The 12416-nt window shown below is 38.7% G+C and overlaps 1 protein-coding gene across 1 annotated transcript; it reads left to right on the top strand.

Moving 5' to 3' along the window:
* The first annotated feature begins 8889 nt into the window (after positions 1 to 8889).
* On the top strand, positions 8890 to 9804 carry LOC138902382 (uncharacterized). The gene has a single exon (XM_070190242.1). It carries the CDS (start codon positions 8890 to 8892, stop codon positions 9802 to 9804), a length of 915 nt encoding a protein of 304 aa, XP_070046343.1.
* Positions 9805 to 12416: the final 2612 nt, after the last annotated feature.

Here is a 12416-nt window from a genome sequence, read left to right as displayed (position 1 = left end):
GAGGCCATTATTAATTATTGTAAAAACACAAAGAGAGAAGTAAAGTTGCAGGGAAAGCTTAGAAGGGAGCGAAAGAGAGTAGAAGAAGTTTAGGAAGATGCATGATGCAATACTAATAAGAATGGCATCATTATGAACCATCATCATGGAACCACCACTTCGTACTGACACATGCGCATGAACCATAAAAAGATGATGCAAACTCCAAAGCCAATCATAGCAAGACATTCTCGCCATAAATAAACTTACCACTTTCCGAATATTCAGCTGAGAATATTCAGAAAGTGGGGGGACTATCTGTATTGGTGAAAAAAGGGACTCGACACGTGGATTAATGATATACCGACAGGTGGCATTAGAATTAGAGTAATAAAGAAGAATAATGAGGCATGGGTAAAACAATCACATGATTATTTATAAAGATAACTGGGAAAGAATAGATAGACACAAGATGCATGATTGAAGACTACAAAAGAGAAAGATTCATTAATAGCTATGAATATAGAAAGAAATCGACACAATCCCTGATTACGCGCGAATGACCATTATTACCATAGCCATTACGAGTAACTCAAGTAAATGGCAATTAATGTAGTTAATGTTAGTAACAGAAAGGAATTAAGTGGGGCCAAGCGGTTACATATTGTATTCTTATAGAAACTCCTCTACCATATTTTGTAAGATTATCAAGTAAGTCACGAAATCTTACTATCAATCTCTCATACTTTGTTCTCCGCTAATTGAAGATCTTTATTCTCTCCTCTTGGAAGGAATCTGTAATTATCAATAAGATTTATCTTTCTTTATTCTTTTAATATTTTATTTTATTTATTTCTCATTCATCTATATCAGGAAAAGTGAAGTAAAATTGGTTATTAAAAACCCAAATTATTATATTATATGCTTTGACCACAAAAATTATTTTTTTAGTTAAATAGTATAGAGGATGAAGTTCCATAATATATGTTTTTGCATGCAATATGCATTAATTGAAGAAATTAGGGAAAATATCAGCCAAAAGCTTGAACTATGGAGAAACATTTTAAAACGCAAGGATATTAAAATAATTAGAAGTAAAACTGGATATACGCACCACACATAGCAGTAAACAAAAGAAGTGTGAAGTTTAGGTGAAATTGACGAGATTACGGTTCCTAAAGACAAAAATTAGGTATCTACATCTAATGCTGAATGACATTAAGAAATGAAAATGTAACACATAAAATTAAAATAAAACTATAGTAATAAACAAGTATTGCTAAAGTGTTATGTGACTGATATTCACAGAAGGAAAAGACGATAATTATAATTATATATAACGGAATAGTGAGACCAATAATCCTATATGGGAGTTAATTTTGGGCATATAATATAAGATCCAACATGTCTACAAAAAACGTTTAGCAGATATACAGAGGCTAGTTAAGATAGAAATGCGGTCATTCAATTAGTAGCGTATGCAGGATTTTTTACGAGCTATGTCAACATTTGAAGAAGTGAGCATATAAATAAATTATTGTAATGACAAGAAATGTCATTTTGATATTTGTATCCAATACTTTTTATATTACTTAGTAACTATATATACATATCTAATGAAATTCTTCGATAAAGCAATGTCTCTTGAGATCACTTGGGACAAGGCAAATCTGCTACTATATATAATATTAGACAAATTTGGAATGATTACACATTCGATTGTGGTGTTATACTTTATTGTTAACTGGGCCTAGGAGCCAACCCCTGCGATGACCTGATAGGTCATTTATAGCTTTACCCTTTATTTCTATGTTCCGAGACTTCGAATAGTTCAGTTTAGTCTCCTCGATTTGTGTGCGCATTCCTTGTTCTTTTTCCGAAAAGTTTTTATGAGAAAATTGATAAAAATGTGAAATCGTGGCTTAAAAATTATTTGAGTTGACTACGGTCAACATTTTATGTAAACGGACCCAGATCAGTATTTTGACGGTCCCTGTGGATCCGTATCGTGATTTGGGACTCGGGCGTATGCCCAAAATTGAATTGGGAAGTCCCTAACTGGACGTATCCTAATTTGTTAAAAACTAGAAGCTTAAAGGCTAAAAGAATTTCTAAATTTCAAAGTGAGTTGACTTTGTTGTTAATGGGTTTGGATTTCGGTTCCGGAACTTGGTATTGGGTCATTTCAGTATTGATGACTTGTTTGTAAAATTTGGTGCAAAACGAAATTGATTTGACGTGATTCGGACGTCCGCTTGAGAAATTGTAATGTTCTTAAGTTTCACTGAAAATTTCATTCGTTTTTGTGTCCGATTCGTAGTTCTAGGTATTATTTTAGGGTTTTGATCATGCGAGCGAGTTCGTATGATATTTTTGGACTTGTGTGCATGTTTGGTTTGGAGCCCCGAGGGCTCGAGTGAGTTTCAGATAGGTTGCAGATGTTTTTGAACTTAAGGAAATGCTGGTTTAGCTTCTGCTGGTTTCTGTAGCATGCTTCTTCGCGATCGCGAAGAGTAGTTTGGAATTGGGGTGGATTTTTCTCTTCGCGAATGCAAAGTGGAGGGGGCTTGCCCTTCGCGAACACGTCTGTTCCTCCGCGAACGCGAAGCATTGTGGGCTTTGGGGGAGTTGGGCTTGTGTGCTATGCGAATGCGATCACTGGGTAGCGAATGCGAGTGCTATGCGAATGCGATCACTCGTGAACGTGGAGCACATATCGCGAACGTGAAGGCCAATTGGGCCGCTGTGCATCACGAACGCGAAGAAGACGTGACACATTGATTTAAAATATCTCAAAGACGAGATTTTACCCATTTTCACCATCCTTTCATTAGATCTTGGCCTAGAGGCGATTTGGAGAAGAAATTTCATCACCTTTTTATAGGTTAGTGTACTTTAACTTATTTTCTTCCATTTCCATCATCACCCATTAATTTCTAGCCTTAATCTTTGTTCTTGCATGGTAGAAAATTAGGGATTTGGGAAGAATTAAAATTTTTTGCAAATTTAGGATTTAGTCCTCAAATTGAGGTCGAATTTCGAAACTAATTATATAAATGAGTTTTGGTCTGAATCTCAGGTTTTGACCAAGCGGGTGCGGGGTTGACTTTTGTTGACTTTTTGGAAAATAATGTAATGATCTTAACTTTATATATTGTAATTGATTTTCCTAGCATTATTTGATGTTATTGAGTCGATTTAGGTTAGATTCGATTGGTTTAGAGGAGGATTTTAGAGGAAATGCCTCGGTAGAGCTTTGATTTTCTTGCGGAGCAAGGTAAGTGTTGGGTCTAACCTTGATTAGAGGGAATTAAGAACCCTTGAGCTATGTGCTATGTGAAATTCAAGTGTAGCGGTATGTATGCGAGGTGACAAGTGTATATACGTCGTCAAAATACTTGTTTCCATGCTTTTTCCGTATTTTATTATTTTATTCCATGTCTTAACTGCTACATGCTTTAATGTTTTCCTATGACTTAATTTGCTTCTTGTCATTTATTATTCTCGTATTAAAAATTTTAGATTATCTCATGCTTCTATGATTTAATTGGTACTTGCCTTAATTGCCTTACTTATATACTTTAACTGTCATATATTCGGCATGTCTTGTTGCTTAGTATAAATTTATAGCACTTCTTGATTTGGTACGAGATTTTCTTTATGGCTTTGCTTTCATATTCCTTATTCGTAGAGCTTCTTGTGAATTGAGTTGCGAAATTTATTACATTTATTGATTTTTATTTATGGATCAGGTTGCACGCCGCAAAAGGTGGAATAAGGGAGGATTGATGTTGTATGATGGGATCGGGTTGCGCGTCGCTACAGGTGAAACAAAGGAGGATCGATATGGTGAAATAAGGAAGGATTATGATATTGACTCTAATTATATGGTAGGATCGGGTTGCACGCCGCAACATATTTTACTTATTATTATTGATATTGACATGGTGGAATAAGGGAGGATCATATTTGTACGGTGGGATCAGGTTGCGCGCCGCAACGGTAAAAATCTCTTGTATTCCTTGTTGTATTGTGTTGGCTTCGGTGCTTTCGTACGAGATTCTGAGGATTGGCGTTTTTGATTTTACTGGTTTCAAGGATTGAGTTTATTTTCATGAGTTAACTGCTTTATTAGCCTGTATTTCCTTTCCTGCCATTATTATTATACTTCGTACAAGTTATTGTAAGTGACCCGCCTTAGCCTCGTCACTAATTCGTCGAGGTTAGGCTCGACACTTACAGAGTACATGGGGTCAGTTGTACTCATACTACACTCTGCACTTCTTGTGCAGACTTTGGAGTCGGTCCCAACGGGGGTCAGTAGATTTCTCGGATCGGACATCTGACGGAGACTTGAGGTATAGTTGCTCGTCGTACGCAGCCCTGAAGTCCCCTTCTGCTTTATCCTAGCTGTTTCCTTCTTTTCAGACAGTTTTACTTTCATTTAGACCATTATATGTATTATTTTAGGCGCTCGTGGACTTGTGACACAAGTTTTGGATTGTATTTAGATATTTCGGTTGTTATGACTTTTCGCACTTTATTTCAGTTCTATTTCAGTTTAATTGGTATCATTTAATTTGCTTTGCTAAAAATGACTTAAAACTATTCTAATATTGGCTTGTCTAATAAGTGATATGTTAGGAGCCATCACAGTCCCGAGGGTGGGAATTCCGGATCGTGACAGTAGTACATAAAGGGTAAAATGGGAGGATATCATTTGAGATGGTTTGGTTATGTCCTACGTCGACACATATCCTTAAGTACAAAAAAATATAATGGTTAAATGTGTTAAATGAGAACCACGTAAACCTAAAAGCACATAGAAAATAGTTTTGCTAACAGATCTAAAATTCTCTTGAAACCATACCGACTTAATGAAAAATCGAACTTAATATGAGTCAATTTGGAACAAAAAGGATGTAAAGTAAAATATTATTTTTTCAACTTACAAACTACTGATAGTTCTTAAAGTGTCTCAAGATTATTTTTTGACAAAAAAAAAATATTTTCTTTAGAAATTTTTCTGAAAAATATGCAAACAACCAAGCATATATTAAAACAAGATTTTCAAACTTCTCCAAAAAAATTTCATGTCAAAGCAGGTAAATTTAACTCTTGTAAATTGAATTAATTACTACAAGGTGAACATAGTTTTTCATGTCCTACTGTTCTTTTAAAACTTTTTACTCAATTGGATCGAATAATAAATTCTCCTCCTGTAACGACCCGGTCGGTCGTTTTGAGTATTACAGTCCCGTTTCTCATTTACTACTCATTTTGTGCTTTACAGTTGTTATGTGACTTGCCGGGGTAATTGGTTCGGGTCCGGTAAAATTTCAGAATGAATTGAAACACTTAGTTCCAATATTTAAATCTTAAATTGAAAGGTTGACCGGATATTGACTTATGTGTAATTAACCCCGAAATAGAGTTTTGATAGTTCAATAGCTCCGTATGGTGATTTTAGACTTAGGAGTGTGTCCGAATATTTAATTAGAAGTTCTTAGTTGATTTTGACTTGAAATGACGAAAGTTAAAAATGGAAGGTTTAGAAGTTTGACTGGGAGTTGACTTTATTGATATCGGGGTCGGAATCCACTTCTAAAAATTTTGATAGGTTCGTTATGTCATGTATGACTTGTGTGCAAATTTTGAGGTCAATCGTACTTGATCTGATAGGTATCGGCATTTGATGTAGAATTTGAAATTAGTTAGTTTTCATTAAGCTTGAATTAGAGTGCGAATCGTGTTTTAGTGTTGTTTAATATAATTTGAGTCATCGACTAAGTTCATGTCATGTTATGAGACTTGTTAATATACTTGGTTGGGGTCCAATGGGGCTCGGATGAGTTTTGGAAGAGTTTTTAGAAGAGTTTGGTGTTTTGAGTATAAGCATGTAATGCTCCTAATGTCCATTTTTAGTTCTAGAGATCGAAATTCGATTTCGAGACTTCCGGGAGTTTGATAATGAATTATAGGAATGATCTTGAATGCTTGGTCTAATTTCAGCAAGTCGCGATTGGGTTTTTAGCACGAAATATGAGTTAATTGTTTAACGAGCGAAATTGGTATAACATTGAGCAAATGAGTTCCGAATTGAGTTACGATTGAATAACTGGGTTTGTATTATTAGTTGTAACTCAGAGGAACAAGAATCGTCAAATTCCGAGTTCGTATGATGGAGTTAGAGCCTTTTTGGTAAAAAAATAAATTGCTGGTGCAAGCAGATTCTGGTGCGGACCTTTAGTGACGGGAAATGGACTTAAGCGACCAAATTAGTATTTTTATTGAGCAGTTTTATTTTTTTTAGCTTATTTCAATATTTTTGGGCGAAAGAATACGGCTTGGGGCGATTTTTCAGAGAAATTTCACTGGAAATCTTGAGGTAAGTCACATGGGATCATTGTTAGTCAATAATATTGAATTATCATCGAATATTCTAACTAGATTACGTGTTTTTGAGGTGTAATTCGAGAATTTGGGCCTAGTGATTTAAAAATAAGATTTGAGGATTTGAAGGTCGAGTTGATGTCGGAATTTGGTAAATTTGGTATGGTTGGACTCGTGGTTGAATGAGCGTTCATATTTTATAACTTTTGTCAGGTTCCGAGATGTGGGTCCCACTGGCAAATTTTGAGTGGAATTTCGTAATTGGTTAAAAAATTAGTATTTTTATATGGAATTAATTCCAATAATATGTTTTGATTGAATTGAATTAATTGTGACTAGATTTGAGGCATTCGGAAGCCGATTCGTGAGGCAAATGCATATTGGAATAAAGAATTACACGATTCTAGGTAAGTAACATTTCTAAACTTGGTTCTGAGGGTATAAATCCCTGAATTACGTGTTATATCGATTGTTTGGAGGTGATGCACATGCTAGGTGACGGGCGTGTGGGCGTGCACTATAGAAATTGTGCCTTAATTGATTCCGTGGAGTTGCATAGTCAAATAATTATGTCATTATCCACATATCCTCCACGTGTTAGAGGAAATTGAGCTGAGACTCATGTTAAAGATCATGTTTAGACTACGTGCCGATATTTTTGGGACCCATATGGGTCGTCTTGCTGTTTAATTATTTTAAAAAAAATGTAAACTGTGTACTCAGTCACATCCATCATTGCATGTCACATATCAGTCTCTGTTGTCATTCATTGATGCATCATATCATCATGTCGGGTTGATTTTTATGTCATTGAGAGCCCGATAGACTGGAATTTTTGAGTGATATTTATGGGATCGAGCTGCACGCCGTAACATATTTTATTTATTTATTCCTAGATCTGGCAATTGCAGCGCTTGGACTGATGGAGCCCCTCCGGAGTCTGCATCCTCCCCCACAGTGAGCACAGTTTATTTATATTCGGGATGGAATTCCCTAGGTATGGAGTTGCCTTATTTATTTATATTTGGGATGGAGTTCCTTGGGCCGGATCGACCTTGTACAGTATTGAGTGATTGACTGTTAGTTGATATATATATATATATATATATATATATATATATATATATATATATATATATATATATATATATGTATTAGGGAGGGAGTTTCCCGAGATGGATTGACCATATACAATACTGAGTGATTAAGTATTCTGAGAGTGTGAGTACACGAGGTTTCCTCTGTGGTACATCACACACAACATATATTTTGACATGTAGATATAGAAATGTCATATTCCTCATATCATGCATAATTTATCTATTTTACTTGTACTGAGTTTAACTGTTGAGCTTGAAAGCATGCCTACATTTCTGTACTGTTATTTCTATATTGGACTATACCTGTTGAGCTCGTCACTACTTTCGGCCCAAAGGTTAGTCTTGTTACTTATTGAGTTGGTTATACTCACACTACACCCTGCACCTCGTGTGCAGATCCAGGTACTTCCGGATACTGCGATTGCTAGATTTGGGGATCCATCTGTTGGAGACTATCGAGGTAGCTGTTTGGCGTCCGCAGACCTTGAATCTCTCTCCCTTTCAGTTATTGTGTTGCTCTATATTTTCAGACAGTATTTTTATTAGTCAGACTATGTTGTCATTTAGATGCTCATATACTTAGTTACACCGGTTTTTGGTAGTGTATTTGTATCCGTATTTGTGGGATTTTCTGTTAAATCTAAATATTATATTTTTAAACTTAAAAGATTATAGTGTTTTATTGAGGTTGTCGGCTTGCCCAATATTAAGATAGGCGCCATCACGACAAGTATGATTTTGGGTTGTGACAAATTGGTATCAGAGCCCAGGTTACATAGGTCTCACGAGTCATGAGCAGGTTTAGTAGAGTCTTGCGGATCAATACGGAGATATTTGTACTTATCTTCGAGAGGCTGCCGAACCCTTAGGAATAATTTCACTTTCTTGCATTCTTTCGTGCGAATTTGTTGATTCCGAAAACAAAACTTCTGTTATTCTAATTCTCTTTTAGATGGTAAGGACACATACTACAGGATTGGACAGTCAGTCACCAGTACCACCAGTTTGGGCCACAAGAGGTTGGGGTCATGGTAGAGGTCGGGGTCGTGGTAGAGGTCGGGGTCGTGGTAGAGGTCGAGGTGTAGCTCGTACAACAGTTAGAGCAGCACCGGTAGAACCACTAGTTGCTCCAGCTCAGGAGAAGGTTCCAGATATAGTCGAGCCGGTGGGGCCAGCTTAGGCACCAGCTACGCCTATTGTGATTCGAGGTCTTCAGGAGGCTTTATCACAGATATTGACTGTTTGCACTAGCCTTGCTCAGGTGGTTTCTCAGGCCGTACCAACCACTTCTCAGGCCGGGGGAGGTACTCATACCCTTGTCGTCCGTACTCCAGAGTAGATAATGCATGGATTTTATATACCAGGGGCACTACTAGTCTAGTCGGTTACAACTGCTCAGGCCTAGGTGGGTCCTATTATGAATGCCGATGAGCAGAAGAGATTAGAGAGGTTTCGTAGACTCCATCCTCCAACTTTTAGTAGAGATGAGTCAGAGGATGCTCAGGATTTCTTGGATAGATGCCAGCGGATGCTTCGTACAACGGGTATTCTGGAGACCAATGGGGTCTCATTTACTACTTTTCAGCCGACCGGAGCAACCTTCAGATGGTGGGAGACTTATGAGAGGAGCAGACCAGTTGGTGCAGTACCACTTTCATGTCATGAGTTCTCCGTATTATTTCTAGAGAAGTTTGTGCCACAGACCCGCAGAGAGGAACTACGCAGGCAGTTCGAGTATTTACGTCAGGAGGACTTGTCCGTGACTCAGTATGAGATGCAATTTTTAGAATTGGCTCGTCATGCAGTTTGGTTGGTTCCCACTGAGAGGGATAAGATCAGGAGGTTCATTAATGGCCTCAACCAGCAGTTCCGTTTTGTTATGACTCTAGCAAATGTAGTGGGTGCTAAATTTGATGAGGTGGTTGACAATGCTCGACGACTAGAAATGGTTCGTACTCAGGAGTGTGAGGAGAAGAAGGCCAAGAGGTCTCGTGGTCTACGTAATTCCAGCGGTGTTCCTTCTGGGAGACAGCCCTATCATAGCAGGGGTCGTCCTTATAGGCCCGCTCAGATGGCTCGTCCAACTCATCGTGGCGCATCAGCTAGCCATAGTTCACACAGTGCTCGACGAAGTCAGTCTTCTCTTAGTGCACTTCCAGATCAGAGTTCATCTCGAGCACCATCAGTTCAAAGTTCATCGGTACCAGGTTCTTCTGATAGTTATTCTGGTTCTCGAGGTCCACCACAGTACTTGTCGCCATTATTTGAGAAGGGTTGTTTTGAGTGTGGATATTTGGGTCATTTGAAGAGAAATTGTCCCTGCCTTTCGTGAGGTCCGGTTCAGTAGAGGAGTCAGGATACGACTCTTGCATCAGCTGCTATGCCACTCACCTAGTTAGCTTGGGGTGGGGCTCAGACAACTAGAGGTCGCCCAAGAGGGGAGGTCGATCAGGTGGCGGTCAGGCCTGATTCTATGCTATTCCTGCCAGGCCAAATGTTATTGCTTCATATGCACTAATCACAGGTATTGTGTCAGTATGCCACAGGGAAGCTTCTATATTATTTGACCCTGGCTCCACATATTCGTATGTATCATCATATTTTGTTCGTTATCTGGATATGCCCCGTGAGCTCTTAGTTTCACATGTTCGTGTATCTATGCATGTGGGCGATACTATTATTGTGGACCGTGTGTATCGATCATGTGTGGTAACTATTGGGGGATTGGAGACTCGAGTTGATCTCTTATTGCTTAGTATGGTTGATTTCGATCTAATCTTGGGTATGGATTGGTTGTCTCCATGTCATGCTATTCTGTACTGTCACGCAAAAACCATGACGTTAGCGATACCAGGATTGCCGAAAGTCGAGTGGAGAGGTTCTCTAGATTAAGTTCCCAACAGGGTAATTTCTTATTTGAAGGACCAACGTATGGTTGGGAAGGGGTGTTTGCCATATTTGGACTTTGTGAGAGATGTTGATGCAAACACTCCTACTATTGGTTCTGTACCGGTAGTGCGAGACTTTCTGGATGTTTTTCCTGCATACCTGCCGGGTATGCCATCCGACATGGATATTGATTTCGGTATTGACTTGGTGTCGGGCACTCAGCCCATTTCTATTCCTCCGTATCGTATGGCACCAACTAAATTGAAAGAGCAACTTCAGGAACTTCTTGATAAAGGGTTTATTAGGCCTAGTGTGTCACCTTGGGGTGCACCAGTTCTATTTGTGAAAAATAAAAATGGTACTATGCGGATGTGCATCGACTACATGCAGTTAAACAAAGTTACAATCAAGAACAAGCATCCTTTGCCGCATATTGATGATTTATTTGACCAACTTCAGGGAGCGAGGGTGTTCTCCAAAATTGATTTGAGATCTGGGTACCATCAGTTGAAAATTCGGCATTCGAATAGTCTAAAGACGACATTCAAGACCCGTTATGGTCACTATGAATTTCTCGTGATGTCTTTTGGACTGACCAACGCCCCAGAAATATTTATGCACTTGATGAATAGTGTATTCTAGCCGTATCTTGATTTGTTTGTCGTAGTATTTATTGATGACATCCTAGTGTACTTACGTAGCCAGGAGGAACATGCACGACATTTGAGTATTGTACAACAGAGGCTGAGGGAGGAGAAACTTTATGCCAAATTCCCTAAGTGTGAGTTCTGGCTTAGTTCTATAGCATTCTTGGGACACATAGTGTCCAATAAGGGAATTAAGGTGGATCCGAAGAAGATAGAGGCAGGTTAGAGTTGGCCCAGGCCATCTTCAGCTACTGAAATTCAGAGTTTTCTCGGCTTGGCCGGGTATTATCATCGCTTTGTGGAGGGCTTCTCGTCTATTGCATCGCCCTTGACTAAATTGACCCAGAAAGGTGCTCCATTCAGGTGGTCGGATGAGTGTGAAGAGAGCTTTCAGAAGCTCACCACAGCTCCAGTTCTAGTTTTACCTTCAGCTTCAGGCCCTTATACAATGTATTGTGATGCTTCTCGGATCGGTATTGGGTGTGTCTTAATGTAGGATGGTAGAGTGATTGCTTATGCTTCACGCTAGCTAAAGCCATAAGAAAAGAACTACCATGTTCATAATTTATAGTTGGCCGCTATTGTCCATGCATTGAAGATTTGGAGGCATTATCTCTATGGTGTGTCTTATGAGGTATTTATAGATCATCGGAGTCCAGCACTTATTCAAACATAAAGACCTAAATTTGAGGCAGCGGAGATGGTTGGAGGTTCTAAAGGACTATGATATTACTATTCTATATCATCCCAGGAAGGCCAATGTGGAGGCCGATGCCTTGAGTAGAAAGGCAGTGAGTATGGGTAGCCTTGCATTCATCCCCGTTGGTGAGAGGCCTCTTGCACTTGATGTTTAGACCTTGGCCAACCAATTCGTGAGATTAGATATTTCGGAGCCTAGTCGGGTTCTAGCTTGTATGGTTTCACGGTCTTTTTTATATGACCACATCAGAGAGTGTCAGTATGATGATCCCCATTTGCTTGTCTTGAAGGACACAGTTCAGTACGGTGATGCCAAAGATTTAACTATTGGGAAGATGGGATATTGAAGATACATGGTTAGATTTGTGTGCCAAATGTAGATGGGTTGTGTGAATTGATTCTTGAAGAATCCCACAGTTCGCAGTATTCCATTCATCCGGGTGCCGCTAAGATGTACCACGATTTGAGGTAGCACTATTGGTGGAGAGAAATGAAAAAAGATATAGTTGGGTATGTAGCTCGGTGTTTAAATTGTCAACAAGTGAAGTACGAACATCAAAGACTTAAAATTCTGGAATGGAAATGAGAGCATATTACCATGGACTTCGTAGTTGGACTCCCACAGACTTTGAGGAAGTTTGATGCTGTTTGGGTGATAGTGGATCGGTTGATCAAGTCCACGCATTTTATTCCAGTCGGTAGTACTTAT

Source organism: Nicotiana tomentosiformis, chromosome 12, assembly GCF_000390325.3.
Source record: "Nicotiana tomentosiformis chromosome 12, ASM39032v3, whole genome shotgun sequence".
Lineage (NCBI taxonomy): Eukaryota > Viridiplantae > Streptophyta > Magnoliopsida > Solanales > Solanaceae > Nicotiana > Nicotiana tomentosiformis.
Note: the sequence above shows the minus strand (reverse complement) of the source record. Positions and strands in the feature narration are given on the sequence as shown.